The sequence below is a fragment of the Lagopus muta genome, chromosome 2 (assembly GCF_023343835.1).
Source record: "Lagopus muta isolate bLagMut1 chromosome 2, bLagMut1 primary, whole genome shotgun sequence".
NCBI classification, from domain to species: Eukaryota; Metazoa; Chordata; class Aves; order Galliformes; family Phasianidae; genus Lagopus; species Lagopus muta.
Genome location: NC_064434.1, coordinates 14,120,368 through 14,140,179, shown reverse-complemented (window position 1 = coordinate 14,140,179; position 19,812 = coordinate 14,120,368). Strand labels below are relative to the sequence as shown.

Sequence of the window (19,812 nt, the reverse complement as noted above, 5' to 3'; positions counted from 1 at the left end):
TCCAACACATTGCAGTTTGGATGAATTATTTACACTGGCAGCCTGTTCAGGAAGGAATGAACCGTTGTTCAGTGTAGATAGCAAATGAAATACACAGTAACAGCTAACCAAGTCCTTCTTGCTGCAGAGACCATCACCCATGACTGAGCAGTTCAGTGGAACCCAGAACTGAAGTGGGCTCCCTCCTGGCTCTGCTCAGATGGTTTTAGGAGGGGCTGGCAGCTGTGTTATCTCTCTGCAGTGCAGAGGTAGGAGGAGGCAGGTGAGGATGATGCCTCAAGCAATTTCTCACTTCACTTTTTTTTTGTTTTAGCAAGTCACTCAGATAGAAGCAGATCTAAAGACCCGATCAGCTGCATACAACAACATTAAAGGAAATTTGCAAAGCTTGGAGAAAAAAACTGTGTAAGTACAGCGTGTTCCTGTTGAGCTCTGGAATGCTGCATGGATGACGTGAGAGCAGTGTGTGCCATATCTACTGCTGTGCAGTGAACTGTGTGTGCTGTGATGGGTGCAAACGTAGTGCCTGACTTTGGGGCACACTGAGCATCCAGAGATGAAGGGGAAGCCAAGGTGGAAACTGGTGTGAGCAGCATGTCTTAAAATCAGCTCAGGGGAGACTGCAGTTCCTTATGTGACTCCATTAGCAGTGGGAGGACAAAGCAGTGGTAAAGAGTCAAAACCAAATGCCAATATATTGCTCTGATGGGATTTTAGGGAGTAAAAAATTAGATCAGCTGCGTCAGCCAGTAGATTCCTTTGCAACACAGTGCTGTCTCCTTTGGAAGCAGTGCAAATGCTTTTCTTTTCAGAAAGCCAGTTTTACAATATTCCAGGCAAAAGCATTTATTTTCCTTCTCTGCTGAGCCTATCTCACCAGCATCCCACTTTCATTTCACTTTTGTTCTGTTCTGCTGGTCAGGGCAATGCTTTCTCAGAGTTTCCAAAAGATTTTCTCTACCATCTTCAATTGCTTATGATCTTTACCTATGTGCTGCTACCTGGAGTTGCAATAAACATAAATGGCCTTCCTAGAAGCGTAGCCATGTCCTTTAGCCACCTCATTCTCTAGTGTTTTTCAACTCTAGGATGCACTACTGTCAACCATATCTACGGTGTGCTGCTGCTGGGTTCCTGCTAATGTCATTTTTTCTTTGTCTCGTTTTCTTTAGGGGAAACTTGCTGACTCGGACCCTCGCAGACATCGTGCATAAGGAAGACTTTGTTCTGAATTCTGAGTACCTTATCACACTGCTGGTCGTGGTGCCAAAGTAAGGCGATGGTGTGCGCACGCTCAGATGTGATGTTGAGTTTCAGACCTAAGTGTTGGATGCAGGCACTGCAGTTGGGCAGCTGATCTGTGCTGTGTCTGGGGAGCAGGTGGATCCATTAGCAAAAGGAACAGACTGCTCCCAGCTCAGAGCAGCACAGAAGTGGGATGTAGGTGTGTAAATGTTACAGAATGGGTTCTCAAACAGCTTCCTGGTAGGAGTTAAGAAAAACCAACGTGGCAGAACATATTTGTAATGGAGCTGATACAGTTTATAAAAGGAATCAGACCTGTCAAACTCACAAGGGCTCTGCTGGTCATGTATTTGTAAGTGCCTGCACATAGGATAACTGCTATCGTCATCAGTTGTGAAGGTACAAGGTATCCTTCCTTCTGAAAGCCTACACAAAACTTGTCCTCTTAGTACAACACTATTCTAACATGCACACACGGTACCATCACTTTTCTGTCTGAAAAACACATTTCAAAAAGCTATTTGAGGTAAGTTTATTGAATTTAATACCAGCATCTTCTTTGGGTTCCTGCTATAAACACAACTCACTTTGCAAACTTTCCCTTCCCTTGGCCCCATTCTCCCAGTGTTGCACCACGTCAGCACTGGACCATGAGACAGTTATGTGGGGCTCCTGGAATGCAGGACACATGGCAGCCTACACATGGAAGCCTCAATTTTTCAACCCCCAGCTTCCTACTTCCTCATCCCAAGACCCAGAGTGAGGGAGGACTGAGGATGATATAATGGGAAACCTCCCTGTAGCTAGTGACTTAAAGGAAAGAAGAAGCTTTGCTGTCACAAAACCCAGCACAAAGAGCTCCTACTCTAAGCAATTAGCTTCATTATTTTTATCAACACATTCTCTTTTTGGTATATTGCATTTATTTACTCTGTTTTCCTTTGTGTTGCTCAAAGATCAAGCTACGTACAGTGGCAGAAGACCTATGAATCCCTGTCTGATATGGTCGTGCCTCGCTCCACCAAGTAAGTGACATCCCAAATTCCAGTCCCTGCTGGCTGCAGATACCTCTGCCATATCTGTCACTCAAGTTGCTCAAGAATCAGTTGACTAATACATAAGCTCTGTATGTTAACATATGGATTTGCCTAGTATCATTCTCACTTGAAACTGGAAATTATTCTGTTGAAGGAAAGTACAGATGAAAGCCTCAGTCTCTGTTTTTTTTTCCCTACAATTAGCTTCTTGTTGCTCCCTTTTCCAGTAAGCTAGTTCTTTCCCCTTGCTGTGATCATATGAACAACAAAACAGGGCTTTTGCTTGTTTTAGAAAGATAAAAGCTTGTTACAGTAATCCAGGCCTAATTCAGACACATAACCATGTGCAACTTTATGAAAGCTCCTTTTAAAAAATCACTGCTTCTGCATCTTTGTTTTGAAAAATAGAATTATCTGATAATTCTAATAATGTAATAATTAATCTAGTAATAATCACTGAATTATCCTGCCATTTGCATTAGCATATTCCATATTAACACCTAGAGTGAAAAAAATTCCTTACTAGGAATTAAATATTCCTCTGCTCAACTCAAGGCAGACAAATTGTCCAACCCAGGGTGTGAGAGGTGACCGAGCCTGACTGTCACATTATCTGAAATGGAGGAAGCAGAAAGCACAGGGAGAGGAAAGCTTTGTGCAACTGCCTGTCTTAAAAACACATGCATGGAACAAGCAGAGGAACATATTAGGAAACAGAAAAAAAAGTATGTGTGTAAGCTAGCTGTCTGCATCAGAGATACTGTGGTTGGTGCTATTAAAGCCTTTGTTCCCTGTTACAATCACATCTGTCTTGAGAAGTGAGGTACTGTTCAGTTTCATAAACGAAAGAAAGAACTGCAAAAGGGAAAGGTGAAGCCAGTGTGAGATCGGCCGTGTCAAATCACAGCAGGGATTTTTCCCTCTCACAGAATGATCGCTGAGGATGCCGAGGGAGGACTCTTTACAGTCACCCTATTTAGAAAAGTGATGGATGACTTCAAGGCTAAAGCTAGAGAGAACAGGTAAGCAGTCATGCTTTGCAAGGAATCCAGCAACTGTTCTTCCTGCTCTCATGCAATAGACAACAGGATGTTTGCTTTCTGGAGGTGACTTCAACTTCCACCCTGCAAATCCTTTAAAGGACCAGCAGCTTCAAAACGTCCCCATCTTGCTTCATCAGAAGCAAAAGAAATGATTGTACATACTGCTTGGATTATGGCTTGTGAGAGCAAATGTCATTCAATTGCAGGTTCATGGTTCGGGAGTTTTATTTTGATGAGAAGGAACTGAAATGTGAAAAGGAAGAGCTGATGAAGCTAGCTTCTGATAAGAAACAGCAGTATGTAAGTAGTACAGCAAGTTGCTGGCCTCTGTATTGACAGCCTTTGGTACCTGTGTGTAAGGATCTCACTTAGAAGAGGCTTTCTGATCCCAATAGATGCCTGTGAGCTCCAACGAGCACTAAAAACCGAGGCGTGGGATAGATAACACCATTTGCCCAAGGTCACACAATTTTCTGATCTACTAGGGGACAATAATGGCCTGCCCGAGAATTAACTCAGCAGCCCTTGATGCCTTCCATGGTATTAGCAATGGAGCTGTGTCATGCAGTAAAGGAGGAATCACAGTGCTGCTATTTCTGTTCTCATAGGGACCGTTACTGCGCTGGCTGAAAGTGAACTTCAGTGAAGCGTTTGTGGCTTGGATTCACGTGAAAGCCTTGAGGGTTTTTGTTGAATCAGTCCTGAGGTAGGTGGGTACACATGCGGTGCTGGCAGATTCCTATCAAAGATAAAAAGTACCAGCTCACTTTCTTCATGGGGGGGGAATATCCCTTACAGAGAGTTCTGGGAGCTCACAGGAGATGGTACAGATGACTACAGAACAAGTGACACGTAAAGCTGATGAGATGCTTCTTTGGGGTCACTTACCAGAAAAAGAACGGTGCTTAGTTCCCCTATGGCTTCAAAATAGAAGTGCTTTCAGAGAAGGAGGCAGCACAGCACAACTGGGACCTTGCAATACATAAATAGGAAATACACCAGGAGGTTGAGGAGGGAAAAGAGCAGGAATGGAATGGGGTGACCTATGGAAAACAGTGGGGTATTTTGCTGTGTTCGCAGGTACGGCCTGCCAGTGAACTTCCAAGCGATGTTGCTGCAACCAAATAGGAAGTCAGTGAAACGCTTGAGAGATGTCCTAAATGTGGCCTTCAAACATCTAGATGAAGTTGCAGCAGCAAGTATAATGGATGTATGTATTTGGACTACAACTGCACGAACTGGAGCTTGTCCCAGTTTAGTCCAGGGGTTGGAGCAAACGCCTCATCGCACCTCACAGCGCGAGGATCCCTGCAAACAGCTCTAATCCCTGGTGCTTATGGAAAGGATTAGTGGCAGGTAGGGTCAGGTCATCACGGAGAGCTGCAGCGTGCAATTACAGTTTCTGTAAGCATCTGCTGCTTACAGCTGCTGGCCTGAAATAGGTCTGCTCCCTTATGGCAGTTCCTCCAGGTAAGCTTCAAGCGTTCAGCTCAGTGCCAGCAACAGAACTGCTGTAAAACAAATGCTAGGACTCTGAGATCTCCTTGCTCTGTAGAAGGCCATCACTCACTGAACATCTCAGCCTAGGACTGCACCAGGCAGCAATACTTGTTTCCCCAGACCCCGAGGGCACATTTGAAGATAAACCGAAAGGAGTTTACAATTGCCTGAAATCAGGCAAGCAGTAAGTTCCCAGTGCATAAGCCAAGGAGAAAAAAAGGAAATATCAACACTGTGTCAGACAGCCTACCAAAACCACCGAGCAAACACCAGATTCTCTGAAAATTCTTTGTTAAGCATAGCAAGTACAAGACTCCATTCCACCTAAGTGAAGCAAGCAATTTGCTTTAGCTTGGAACAGCACAACGCTTTTATTGATACTGAAGTCATGTTGTTTCCTTTTGCAGCCTGGCATGGACATCCCTGGTTTACAACTGAGTAATCAAGAATACTATCCTTACGTCTATTTCAAGATTGACCTCAGTCTTCTTGATGGCAGTTAAGAAGAACAAACCAACTATTTCATCTATTAATTTTCAAGATCCAAATATTATCCTGTAAGAATCCTCAGCTGTTGAAATTCAAATTGAAATGCTGATGAATAAGATTCCTAACACTGTCAGTAATTTTTTAAGTGACTTCAAACATCTTCAGTTCATAGCATTATAAAAAAACGTATTTCCGAGGCAGGTGGTACTATGGTAGTATTTATTACTTTTTGGTAAGTTACAAAGATGGAATCTCTATTGGATTTAAAATTAAACAGTTTTGTGGCTGATTTTTGGTGTGGTGGCTAATGTTTCTACTAATTGTACAGTACTGGTTTTGGAACAAAGTGAACTTCAACCAGGAAAAAAAATAAAATAAAGGACAGAGCATCAGAGCAAAGCCCCAAGGCTTTGGTTTAAGAAGAAAGAGTTTCAAAGCTTGACTGGAGGATGACTTGTGGTTCCACGTGCTCACAAGTTCAGTTTTTGCCAAGACACATCCTAGAACACGTTTATTAGAAGAGCTGGGACAACACAAATGAAGTAGGTTTCCCGCCCCACATCAGTGGTCAGGCTGCCAACAGTTATTATACTGCTCCTAGCTCATCCCTATGCAAGGCAAGCTCTTACACACAACGCCAGATGATGCATTTCCATTTTAAGTTATCTCCTTGAAAAGATGGGAACTTCCAGTTCCTTCATTCCTTACTTAGAAACAAACTGATCCCATCAGGGTCAGTCTGCTAGACACTGGTAGACAAGACATGGAGAGCAACAAAAGGCTGTGGTGTTTTCTTATGAACAACAACAAAAACAAGGAGCGCTGTCTTCACTCCCAACTCTGCTTCCTCTTCAAAGGAAACTGCAATTTCATATCAAAATAATGTCAGACAGGAAGAGAAATACCAGACCCAATCTGCCAGAGACAGCACTTTGGCTTTTTACTATTAGCACCTAGAAATACTCGTGCCCTAAAAATGGGGATTAGTTTCACTGCCACTCCTGGGGAAAAAACCAGCAGCTCCCAGCTCAGCAGTGTCTTCTACTGGATGGCATCTCCCATTGCAGCAGCAACTCAACTCCCATTGTTTTAATGATCATACAAGGCTGGCACAAAGAAAGAGAAAACCCCTGAGAAAGAATAGGAAAGGGAAGCCTGAAGAACATTTAAGCTAAGATTGCCTCTCTAACCAAGCTTTAGCACAAACCATCAATACCTTTCACAGTTAAAGCATTCAGGATAGCTCTCATCACCAGCCTCTCTCTTCTGCCATTTGCTTCTGAAAAGTCATCCAAACCAGGATAACTTTTAGCACGTGCACCTCCATTTCTCTGTACAAGACTAACACTGTGTCAAAAATATTCTGTTTTATTTAATTGAAACAGAAGCTGACCAGGTTCCACCTCCACAGAAAAGAAAAAAAACACATTTAAAATTGGTTACACTAACAGCCTTCTGTAACACTCAAACAGCACACTGTCAACAGAATAAAACCCAAGATGTTTCAAAGAAAAAAAAAAACCAAAATCAATGTTGTCCTCAAAATACTCGTTACACAGAATACAATCAAGTTCACTGGTTATGACAATTCATAGAATTTCTGCAATGTTTTCTTGAGTTGCGTACAGTTCACTGCTGCAGTGCATCAAACAGCACAGCTGTCTCGTGCTATTTCTCCATAAAAAGGCCACTGGAAAATCCATCTGAACGTGAACCAGGTTGCAAACTGCTGCGCAAACTCTCCCAAGAAAAGAAGATTCCTGAAGATCTCACAGCTCATCTTTATCCCAGATATCATCCAGATCCACATCGCTGAGATCGATATCATCTTCAACTGGAAGCTGTGAGAAAGCAAGTTTTGAGCAAATGTTTGTCAGCAAGCAGCACTGGAGCATCACTGAGTTGGATCCTTCATAGAAAAAGCAAAGTTTCCTCCTATCATTTCTGGCTCATAAGAACTGACAGCACTTGGAACATGGGACAACTGATCGGAGTTTAGACTGGACAAAGAATGTTTGCTACTTATTCATTAAATATACCCCATATAGAGTTAATTGCAATCAGACAAGGTAACAGAACTAGTACCATATTCACAGAATTATAGAATCATAGAATGGCCTGAGTTGAAAAGGACCACAGTGATCAGCTAGTCTCAACCCCCCTGCTATGTGCAGGGTCGCTGTATTTTCATTCCATCTGAAGTAGACCAAAGACTGTGATAACTGCCTTTTACAGCAGTGTTGAACTTTAAGCAAGAACATGCTGAGATCACTCTGTGGGCTTTAACTTATGAACTCAGTAAAATCAGTACATCAAGAAGTTTCCACAACTTTTGGGCCTTAGGTGCACACGCTACAATCTTCCTTACTCAGCAGTGGTTAATAAAGCATTATTTCAGCCTCAAGGAACTGAACTTTCCTATGACATTCTGACAGGCAGGAGTGCCTGTCCATAACGGGAGACGATGAACCTGGTGCCTACCTTGCTGTTAACTAATTCCTGCCACTGGACCACCAGGATGACTTGCTGCAGTTTCCCCCACTAGCCACACTGCCAGTTCTTAGTTGCTGTCCCTTTGCTTCTGAACTGCGCAGAACAGCAGCACTTGGAGACACAGAGCACTTCTTACCTCACCATCTTTGCCATCCCAAGGTTCAACTGCATGAATTTTAGGGAAAGCTCCACCTCCTACTGGTGCTGTAGAACCTCGACCAACAGACAGTTCCCTGAGAGGAAAGGAATTAAACAATTTTCTTCAGTTTCCATCCACCTGGAACAGGGCTTGCCTCAGATTAAAGGAAGATGCCTGACTACCTTTCTTCAGAAATAAGATCTCAGATCTAAATTATCTTGAAGTAGCTTTTCAATTTGCAAAGCAGAAAGTGATAAACAGCCTTTAAAGCAGCACTGACAATTCACAATTAAGATTCCAAAGACGGAGAGAGACAAACACTTTAAGTTACACTGTTTCATATTTCAGCAGTGCCCTCTGTAATACTCATGGACAAAAGCGGGACCTTAAAGAGATGCACAATATACTGTTAATACAACTCAAAGAAGAGTCTCTAATTCCAGTTCTGGGAGTGACCTATTTTATGCAAGTCTGACTTTGAAAAGCTGGAAACGTTTCTTTTAAGCAGACCCTAAGGCCCTGCTGTCTCCAAGGGGTCCAGGATAACCAGCTCCTGCTTGGAGGCATCCCATCCTGCACCTGCTGCTTATGCTGGCTGAAGAAAGCTAACACTACAAGCTGAAGTGCTAATCCTTTTAAATACTTTCAGGGGCAAATAAGACACAGAACACGACCAGAAAGGTGACTTGTAGTAGAACAGCACTGATTACCAAATTCTAAGAACTCCTTTGGTTACTGCAGAAACAGAAGTTTTTCAAGATCAAAATTTACTTCTTGGTTTTCTAACTATTTTCAAAAGTCTTAGCAACACCACAATCAAATCAGGCTGACTTCCTGACTGTAACTGTTCACTACAAAAAAGGTACTGCTTAACCATCGTAGTTCTATCCCTTTCTCCATCTTTATTTTGAGCCACAGCTTCCGTTTTAAGGATTCCTTACCTTAGAAACTCATTGATCCCTTGCTCACTGAAGGATCCTTTCAGGAGGGCAAATTTCATCTTCCGGGCATTAACAGCTGCCATTGCTGGATACCCAAAGCCTCCTATTCCCAAAGAGCTCTCAAGATCTGACTGAGCACCAGCTTCAGTCCACAGCCACCTTAGGGTAAGAAAAAAAAATAGGAAATGGAAATCAGGAAAGGCGCTACAGTCATTTTAGTCACACACATCTTGCAGCCCCGTAGTCAGCACCGCACTCTGAGCTGCCCTCAACAGAGCCAGCTATTCACATCAGCAGGGAACAGCAAGGTCTTCTACCAAGTAGAAGAAGAAAGTCGCTCCTGAGCAACACTTCAGGCCATCCCCACTGCCACAGCTGCTTTTCAGCTGAATCACAACCATGCAAAGTATTCTAAGGAAAGAGCTATGCTACCTGCCTGAACAAATTTTTTCTGCACCTCTAGCTACATTAAGCAAGGTTTATGTCCAAGTACTGACCACATCCCACTGTAGAGGATTTTCTGGACAAACACTAAAAGGCCAACGTTTCACCCAGTACTGTTTTCTCACTGGTCAGGTCTCAGTTTCTCTAATACTTAGCAAGTCCACAAGGATCCTTTAGAACCAGCCAACTTCCACATTTCTTCCTCACACTTTTATGCTGGTCTGCTCTTTCTCAGCAGTCAGCGTCTGAACAAGTCTCACTTTCCATAGAGACCAACATGCATTCTAGAGAAAGAGAGGAAACTTGCTGGTTTGCTCCTTTAGAAGCATGAGATTTGTTAATAAACTGCTATTTTTTTTTTTTTGGAGGGGGGGGAAATGCAACAGTCACACTGGCAGCATTACTCACCAGTAAAAGACTCAGAGTCTAAAATATCACCCTAAAATACTGTAGCATTCATTACAAGAGTACTTGATCACATTAATGCCTTGACAGCTTGCACAGGCAGGATTTGAGAAAAAAAAAAAACAAAACAACAGTTTATTCTACAGCTGCAAGCAACTCTCAGCCCAGACAGTGAACAACCAAGATAGAGAATCCAGAACAAGGAACAACTCTGTCTACGGGTACATCACTGTCATACAAGATTCCTTCCCATCACCTCTAAAGATGTGCACATCTTATCCAAGAACACCAGGCCACTGTGCCACTTACCCCCACATTTTCTTTTTGTATTTCTCAGCCATTTTTAACATGACATCCAGGTAAGAATTCCTCCCCGAGGCTCCTGTTTGTCAGACAATTAAACAAGTTTAACACAACCACAGGCTTAAAGGGACAAATTCCCAGAGGAGACTGCTTGCTTGTATGCCTACCTGTGTCAAGAATATGAGGCAGGACAGAAATGATGCAGAGCTGATGAGCATCGCAGGTGGTCTTCAGAACATCTTCACTAATAATCTAAAAGAAAGACAAAGAAAAATAAGTTAAAAATAAGACTTCTGTTATCCTGCTGTGACTGCACTTCCCTCCAACAGCTCATCAGCTCCATCTGACAAGGTAATAAGCATCTGAAGCAATACAAACCTTAAAGGCACTGCCTGCTTCATGCATCCCTAACTACGAGAAATTCATAAAACCTTCTGTTAAGAGCTGCAGCAACAGGAAAACAAGCAGTACCACCCAAGGCTTACAGGGAACACAGCAAACTGTTGCTCCTGCTCAAGATAACTGGACCAGGGCTGGTGCAAAACAAACCACTGGTCTAATTACTGATCACTGCAAACAGCACACCCAGACCTACACATGTGCCTGTAGTGCTGTTGCTACCATAAGGGGAGCCAGCAGGGTGCAGCATTTGCTGAAGACAAGGAAATGTAATTGCTATTTGATGAAGCAACCCCAATTACATCCCGTCCTCAAAAAGGGAATCAATCCATTTACTCAGACCAGTGATCAACAAACTTTGTGCACCACACAGTTTGCAGCCTCAAATATATTTAAACAAACTGTGTCCATCTGCTGTTAGTATTTTATAAAGCACATACAAAGACATTAAAAACATCAGGTGAAGATAATCATCTCATTAAATGATCATTTTATTAACAGTGAAGATGTTTTTTCTTCCTACAGCGCAGTTGTAGGGCTGTCTTGTGCACTGAGGGTGCACATACCCCACTTTGTAGACAACTGATTCAGACTCCAATCCTACTTTCATCAAGCCAGAACCAGAAGTCACCATACTAAAGGCAGAAATTTTTGGACAACAGGTTGTGTCAGCCTTCATACAACTCCTACTGGACAGCACAGATAAAGTCCCACTGTCTTGTTCTTCACTCAACCTTTCACTCATTTCTCTCTCAGAGAATTCAGATGTACTGACACCAGTGCTGTTGGTGCCTTCACTGTACCGATTCTCAGCCCTCCAACGAACAGGACATTCACAGTAAGAATAACAGAAAACTACTTGCTATTCTTGCCTATTTCTGCCACAAGCAGCACAACTTGGTAGTTTCATGTACAATCAATACAGTCCTGTAAAAGCTACAAAGGATATAATGGAGAAGAAATTTGGAAAGTAATAAATGAAGTAGAGAGACCTCCAGGAGCTCAGGCGGTGGTGCGTTATCAGAAAACAGATCCAGAGCACGAGCAATGATGTCAGACCTGGTTCTTCCTCCATCATAATCAACAGGGTCTTCTCCTTTCTGGAATATTTTAATTGTGGGAAAACCACGAATCTGCAAGACAAGTTAAAATAACCAGCTAAATAAAGCTGAACGTTTATGGTGGATGGCATCCACTACTCTGCTGTACCCTACATTAAGAGGAAGAGATTTAACATCTAGGTGAACCTTAAAACACACTGCAGCAGCAATGACATTGTTCCCTTGTAACAATTCAAAACAGCGCTAACACACTGCAACAATGTTTCAAGTTTTAGGACAGACAAGCAGCAAAGGCTTCAGCCTCAGATCACAGTGACTGAGCATTGTGCACTTTCCACTTCCTAGGCACTGGTTTCCTAATTTGTCTCAGGAGAGAGAGTGCAGTGCCCACAGGGCAACAGATGTGCCACAGGCTTCCTCTGCTACACTTCAAATGCAACACTCTTAGTGCTCCTGATTGCCAGCTACCTGCACTCACAGGGAAAACAAGCAGCACAGCGTAAACCCTCCCATATATTTTAAAAAAAGGCAGTTTGCTTTGAGCACACAGCACAGCTGCTCAAGGCAGTTAATGCTGGCACTGCAACTCCTGACACACGGCTCAGAGCTGCGTATGTTCTCCAAGCATTCTCCAACATACACATCTGAAGGATGATCTCTCACTTCAGTTGACAGAGCCATTCAAGACGTTACAACGATAAACTGCTTTACTCATCAGCAACATTCAAATTTACCCCTTCCCTCTAACTCCTTTCATGTTGCTACTGACATTCAAGAATTAACTGCATACAAATTGTATGTGCCACTTAATACAACACAAGTAGTGCCAGGTTAAGATCAGTAAGATTGAAGGAAAATCTGGCTTACCAGGGACAGGAAAGAAAATGCCATCACTGCAAAGCACACTCACCCCATATCGGCTTGCCAGCATCTGATTGACTGTTGCATCTACTGCAGCCAGCTTGACTTTTCCCTTGGTTTGTTCCTTCACCTCAGTGGCAGCAGCTGCCCATTCTGGCTCCAGACTGAAAAACAAGATGATTGGTGTTCCGAGCTCCCCCAGATCTATAGCAGAAGCATACCACATTCCAACACCACACAGCATGCTCCACTCAGGGGGAAAAGAAAAAGAATCTGCAGAATATAACAGCTAGCTGGATTATTCCAATGACATCCTGGATCTAAAGGGGTGAGAAAGTTAATCCACCTCTGAATCTTATTTCTACTGATAATCAGCAATTTTACTGCCAGAGAGGAGTGCAGCCAAAGCAAAAACAAGGTACTCTAAAAGCACATTACATTAAAAAACCAACCAACCAATGAACAACTTCTGATATAACCAAAGCCCCTTTCAGGGGATGAAGGGTACTGCACACAAACAACAACAAAGCAACAAAAACAAAGGAACTCACTTTTTGCAGTGCCCACACCATGGGGCATAGAACTCCACCATCCACACATCGTCACTGTTTATGACATTCTTATCGAAGCTGTCATCAGTCAGTTCAACCACGTCCTTCTTATCTCCACCTCCACTCTCTCGGCTCTGTAAGAAACAAATAGACCCTCACGTGTCAGGCAACCAAAATGGGTTTCCCACACGAGGTATTCAGTGTTGTGTTGCACCAAATGGTCTTTATTTGAATATACAAAACAGGGAGAGTTAGGTCATACAGCTTTCCCATTTTAGAACTGACAACAAATGCATGCAGCCTATTCCCACAGCACTTTCAAAAAACAGCAAGTGAACCTTTTCTCATAAACAGCATTCAGGTCAAACTAACTACCAGGAGGATGCAGGAACACTTCCCCAGTTCTTCATGCTCAGATCAATCTGAGAACGAAGTGCTTCTACTTCCCATCACACCCATCTCTGTGCCCTGCTTTCGATACAAAACATGCCAGTGGGATATAAACCACATGGCACAGTCTAACAAGGGCTTCTATTCTTACCAACCTGAGAACGTGGATGCATGAAAAATGATTTTGAAATGGTAGTATGAGTCAGAAGCTTTTCCATTTATCTTCAGGGAGAAATGCAGTAAACCAACTAGAGCAAATACCACCAAATTTAAAGAAAACCTAAGAAACTCATCCCAATGCCAAGCAGGCTTCAAGACCCTTAATCTCTGGAAAGGTCACAGAGCAAATCCTTCCAGAAGGCATTTCCAACCAAATGAAGGACACAAAGGTCATTCGGAGTAGTCAGCAAAGATTTACTGAGGAGAAAACATGCTGACCTGATAGCTCTCTGTGATGGATAACCAGCTTGGTGGGTAAGGAGACAGCAGTGGATGTTACCTATCCTGACTTCATGATATTTGTGACACTGTTTTCCCTAAAATCCTCATTCAGGAACTGATAAAAGCATAGGTTAGATAAGCAGGGAGTTGGACTGCTGTACTGCTGTGTTCAAAGGATTGCAATCTTCAATGCTAAGTACCACTAAGTCACTACTGGTATTTGCCAAGGGCCAACACCAGCACAACACTGCTTCTACATCTTCCCCACCTTGACAGTGGGACCGAGTGCACACCCTCAGCAAACTTCTCTCAGTAAATGTGTGAAGCACCAGATGGACGTGCTGCCATCCAGAGCTACCTCAGTCAGGTGGAGAAGCAGACTATCTCCAAGTTCAACACAGTGAGAGGTAAAGCAGTGCACCTGGAGATGAATAACTCCATGCACATGGTCCTGGTAGAGAACAGGTTGCACTTGATCTACTAAGGCACTCCTGTGGCAAAGAAGCCAGCAACCTCCTGCGTAGCATTAGGCAGGAGCTACCAGAAGGTTGAGGTAGGTAATCTTTTTTTCTGCTCAGCATTGGTGACAAACATATGCAGTGCTGGGTCCAGTTCTGGGCTTCCCAGTGTAACAGAGGCATGCACACTCTGGAGTAAGTCTAGCCGGGGGAAAAGCTAATTAAGGGCTTTGTGCATCTGACATAGTAGGAGAGGTTGAGAGAGCTGAGATCGCTAAGTCTGCAAGAAAGAAGGCCCAGTGAGAATCCTTTTTGTGTATATAAATTCCTGGGTGTAAGGGAATAAAGAAAAGCCAGACTCTTCTCTAATGTCCAAGGACCGAGCAAAAAATAAGGGTCCAAGTTGAAGCACAAGAATTCAATTTAAGCATCTAAGAAAATGTTCCTCCTGTAAGGGTGATCAAACACCAGTAAAGGCTGCCCAGAGACTTCAGTCCCTGTAGCCCCTATGTCCCTGACGTAGCCCAAAGCAAAGTGCTCTAACTGACACTCTGCTGAGCAGGAGACTGGACTAGATAAAATTAGGAAGCCTCTTCCAACTTAGAGAATAGGGAGCACAAGCCTGTCTCCTTCTGCACAGGCCACCCTCCAGCTAAAACAAACCACCACCACATTTCCTCCAATACCTGTCTCCCAGAACTGTATCCTCCACTTCTGCCACTGAGACGGTCTTTCACCAGGGACCGAAGAGCGCTTAGTGCAGCATCAACAATGGCTTCACTTGTCCTGCCACCTGCAAAGCAACAAAAACGAATCACTAAAGCACCAAATTGCTTCTCAGGCAGGCTACTGAGTTAATCACAAGAGTAAGGAACAAATTCTCTCCCTTGGGATCCTTCAGGAAAAGCAGGGCTGGGCTGAGAGCGATACAGCAGTGGGACGCTGACTTAAAACAAAAGCAACAAGATTTACTTTCTGCTTTTCATATATGCACTTTATCTGATGGAGAGATGACTGTGGCAAGCTCCCAGTAAACAGCAGGAAATGAGTATTCTTCAGGAACTGCTTACCAACCTCCATCAAATAAAAACCGCTGACAGGACACTCACAGCTGGTCAAACAAATCTCACCCACCCGTCTCTCTCCATTACCATACCACCACACATGGAAGAAATGCCACACGAGCCAGCACTAACAGCTAGCATCATTACTATATTCAGGAATGCTAATAGGCATGCAGCACATGAAAGAGTATCACACTTACCCTGATAATCTTCTGCTTTGTTTTTGTTGGCTCCAAATATCTTGATAGTTGGAAAACCTCTGACTCCATACTGTCCACCCAAGGACTGATGCTTATCCGCATCTACTGCACCTACTTTCACTACACCCTGTGGAAATAAGAACTAAAACTCAGACAAACCTTCTACAGTGATGTAACACGGACTGTGCATGGTGGGAAGTTATTAGTAAGGTAAGAAAACAGCCACCAAATGAAAGGTGCAGCTCCTCAAAAAGCACTGAACTAGGGAACGCCTCACATGCTCATTTCTTTCTTCAATCTGAAAGCTTTACATAGTTTTTCTCCCCAAAAAGGAATATATATTTTACATTCTCCTTTTTTGGGAAAGAGCTCAGCAGATCACTGCACAATCAAGTTTTCTACAATAAAAGCAGCACTCATCACCAACAGCTTACAAAGCTGTGCTCAAATACTCAGTTCATGCTGTTCCTGTACCTCAAAAGGAGGGGAGAAGAGGGTGAGAAGAAGAAAAGAGAAACATGCTATTTTGGGGATAGCTGGATTCTACAGTCTTGTGGTCCTGTTAAAAGCAGTCTTGGAAAACAGCAATGGAAACTTACTGGGACAACACTGACTTGCTTCTTTTACTTTTTTTTATTATTATTTAATATTTTTAGATGGTCTTTTAATCACCTGGGACAGGCTGCTTCTGCAGCAGGAGAAGTATAATTAAACTGGTACAATTTGGGGGATTTCCATTCTGCTTTCATGTTTCTAAGCCAAATGACAGCTAGGCTTTACTCCACTGCCACAAAAGCACACTTGTGAGAAGTCAAACTTACTTTTAATGCTGTTGCAGCTTTCTTCCACTCAGGGGTTAGCCTTTGACAATGACCACACCTTTTGAATGAAAAAAAGAAACAGCAAAAAGTAACAGTAACATTCATTCCGATCTGCATCAGTAGCTCATGAAGTACAGGGCCTGGCGGGGTTTGAAATTACAGAACACCTGCACACTGCAAACCACAGGAGTTCTACCCAAGAAGAGGGGAACAGACTATGCTACCTCAGATCATCCCTCAGCCACCTGAAGAGAAATGCCCCTGTGTTTTATAGAGATACATATACATACATATATATTCACGTAGGTAAAAGTGAGCATCAAAATCCAGATTTGCACACAGCCCCTTCTGTTTCTAAAATGCTGAAAGATAAAATGGCTCTGTGATGAGGACTGAAAAGTTGATTCTAGAGGTAACTCCTTAATTAGCAGGAGTTTTTGGCACACCAGCTCCCACAGACATCTCCAGAAGACCCACAACTAACTGGCAACCAGCATACAATCATGGCACAATAAGTCTGAAGGGAAAGAGAAGCTGGCCATTTACTGAAACTACACTTGATTCCCACTGTTTAGCCAGGAAAGCTGCAACAGCACTAGAAGAGACAGTAGGTCAAGTCTTCTGAACCACCCAGTTCAAACACCTTCAGCCTGTTGCAGTGAAGGGCCCTTCATTAGGATGTGGAAGCTGTGGGCAGAAGATTTGTGCAAAGATGGAATATGCATGATCAGACTTTGCAGGCAGGTTGTTACAGAAGTCTGCTCTGAATACAAGCTGCATGGGAGAAAAGGGCAGCAAATTAAGATCCACAAAGCCAGTATTTATAAATGGTAAGCGTCCATTCAGATCTGTGCTTCACATCTGACTGAAGTTAAGACAGAGCTGAAGTGCCTTCCAACTTATCTACTGCACTTGATAAGTCATTTTCAATTTTCATTTCAGTTAAAACACTGCAGCAGTAAAATAGCATATAAGGCTTTGTTGTTACAGCATTTGCCCATTTTTCCCTTTTCTCTCTGATGAAGATACTTAAAAAGAAATCTCAACGACAACTATTTTCTGTTTATGACACCACCAAGCTGACACATGTACCATCAGTGAACTCTGGACTTATCAGCAACAGATTCCTATGTTTGCTCTTGCAGAAGCACCAAGTACACAGTTGTAATGCTCACCATGGGGCGTAGAACTCCACGAGCCACAGGCTCTCACTCTGAATGACCTCCTTGTTGAAGTTGGTTGGTGTCAGCTCTATCACATCATCACTGGCTGAATATAAACCGTTCACTGCCAGGAATAACGTGCAGCTCACTGTGCCTAGAAGGAAAGAATCAAAACAATCAGCATTCCCAGAAACCATTTTCAGCTCTCCTGCCCACATGATTAAATTGTCTCCCCTCCTCTAGCAAGTCTTCACATCAGCAGAAAGGAAAAAAAAAAAAAAAAAAAAAAAAGAAAAGGATTCCAGCTTGTAAAACAGAAGACAACATGTATGCTACTCACCACTTACACCATGATCCCACTGGATCATATACTACATTTCCTGTGCCTACAGCTAGCTGGACCTCTGCTACGCTGAGGATCTCCAAAGAACATTTTGTCAAAGCTACAACTCTAACTACAGCTGGCACCACACAGACTTCCATGTGGATCCCCAAGATCAGCTACAATTTTTCTTCTTCAGTTCACTTTCATGGAACCTCCAAAACCATCCAACCATCTCTCCAGCACAACATATTCTCAGTTGACTGCACTTAGCACACACACCTTTCATAGCATCACATAATGCAGAACTGCCCCAAGCAGTGTTAGCACAGCTATACTAATTTTAGGACCAGCATCTGATGCATCAGTAGCTTAACTACCTTCATTCTTTCTGAGGATGCTAATCCAGCATTGATTTGTTCATCTAGCAACAGACTGGAGAACAGCTACTAAATCTCTAGTTAGCAACTTGAGCACCCTTAGAGCTGTAACAACAGAACTCCCCAGTGAAACGACACAAAGATGCAGCAAGCCGTTCAAATGCATTTCATGTTTCTGGTCACTTCTATATCTTATTACTATTTGAGACTTTCCACATACAATCTCACAGCCCTTTCCTCTATCTTGTCAGAATTAAGAGATGATATGATGATAACAACGAGCATCTTTGTAACGCAATTCATGCAATGGAAGACTTTTTTTTTTAATCACTGACTCAGAAGTAAAAGCTCAGACACTGAAGTCAGAACTAGGCAAAAATAGTTGGCTCTTCTGCAAGTGGCTACAATTTGCATAGCAAACTGCATATTTACTTCCTTCAAGATCAAATATGAGAGAAAGATACAGCTCAGAGATGCAAAAATTCTACAGCACCTATGTGGTACAGACTGTGCAGCACAACCTATGCATTAGCAGCCCTGCTCAGCAAGTCCAGTTACGTTATACATATTCTGCAGGTGAGGGAAACAAAAAGTAACATGTTTTGGATGCTCAGAGGTCAGGGCTGAACTGCCACTGCAAACCAGTACCTTATCCACTGTGTAACACCCTTACCAGCATCTCCCAGCCCCTTCTCTCGGGGTGATCGTCACTGGTTTCCACCACCAGACTTCCATGTTAGGTTGAGTCTGCCCCTTCATTATTGCCTCAGTGCAGACCAGTACACTTTCAGGGCTCAATCTCAACTGAGAACCCTTCCCAAAACGGAATGAGATGACTGAATTGAAACCAGCATGTTTTATAATCATTCAAGAGATTTGTGGCAAACACATTCAGCAACTGAACAGAGCTCACTCAACTACTTCAGTAACTTCAAATAGAAAAGTTCAAGGTCATGAAGAAGATCTGCCAAAGAGAACCCAGAGAAGAAAGCATACAGTGCAGTTTACTAAGGTCAGCACCGCTGTGCTTTGGGTTTTATTCTAACTCTCACACACGAAACACGCAAGACTTAAACCATCCACAGCAAATAACAAGATCGTTTTCTACGGGCATTTAAGCCAGGAGAACGCACATCTGCAACTGTATGAAATCCACAGCGGGCGGAACCAGTCAGATCAGCGGCCATCCGAAGCAGATTCCTCACGTAAGCAAAGCAGGCAGCCAGCAGTGCCACCAGCCTGGCCTTCAAAGAGCCACGTTACGCCCGAAGGGCCGGCAAGGAAAGCTGCCGCCGCGGGACGTCACTTCGTGCCCCTCCGTATCGGAGCAGCGCCGCTCCCAGCCCTTTGTCTACCGTTAATTCACCCCTCCTCCTCCTGCTGCTCCCCGCCGGGCCCTTCGCGCTTCCTCCGCCAGCACAGCGGCCACGGCTCATCTCTAGGCGCGGCCTGCCGCCCCCTCATACTCTGAGACCCCGCGGAACTCCTCCCTTCCCGACTACCGCACCGCGGCTCGCTCCCCGGCCCCACCACCAAGCCCTCAGGAGCCCCAGCGCCGCCCTTACCCCACCACACGCCGCCAGCTCCGCGCACCCCCATGGCTACAGCCGCCCGCCGCCACCGCCGCTCCTCACTGCCCGCCCGGCCCTGCCCCCACGTTCC

The 19,812-nt window shown here is 43.7% G+C and overlaps 2 protein-coding genes across 7 annotated transcripts in view; one reads left to right on the top strand and one right to left on the bottom strand.

Annotated features, from left to right (window-relative positions):
* Positions 1–6,835, top strand: part of ATP6V1C2 (ATPase H+ transporting V1 subunit C2) — a 22,546-nt gene extending 15,711 nt beyond the window's left edge. For all 6 annotated transcript variants that reach the window (XM_048937606.1, XM_048937607.1, XM_048937602.1 and 3 more), the window contains exons 6-13: positions 314–405; positions 1,173–1,271; positions 2,202–2,270; positions 3,212–3,304; positions 3,532–3,625; positions 3,934–4,031; positions 4,406–4,535; positions 5,233–6,835. In XM_048937606.1, coding sequence (XP_048793563.1) covers positions 314–405; positions 1,173–1,271; positions 2,202–2,270; positions 3,212–3,304; positions 3,532–3,625; positions 3,934–4,031; positions 4,406–4,535; positions 5,233–5,328 — 771 coding nt within the window. In that variant the 3' untranslated portion in view covers positions 5,329–6,835. The remainder of the gene's footprint in view (positions 1–313; positions 406–1,172; positions 1,272–2,201; positions 2,271–3,211; positions 3,305–3,531; positions 3,626–3,933; positions 4,032–4,405; positions 4,536–5,232) is intronic.
* PDIA6 (protein disulfide isomerase family A member 6) lies at positions 6,667–19,812 on the bottom strand. The gene is made up of 13 exons (XM_048937600.1): positions 19,716–19,812; positions 17,461–17,602; positions 16,286–16,343; positions 15,465–15,591; positions 14,887–14,993; positions 12,912–13,045; positions 12,410–12,524; positions 11,431–11,571; positions 10,207–10,291; positions 10,046–10,118; positions 8,888–9,046; positions 7,944–8,040; positions 6,667–7,155 (listed from the first exon to the last, which is right to left on the bottom strand). The coding sequence occupies exons 1-13, from the start codon at positions 19,747–19,749 to the stop codon at positions 7,084–7,086; spliced, it is 1,344 nt and encodes a 447-aa protein (XP_048793557.1). The 5' UTR covers positions 19,750–19,812; the 3' UTR covers positions 6,667–7,083.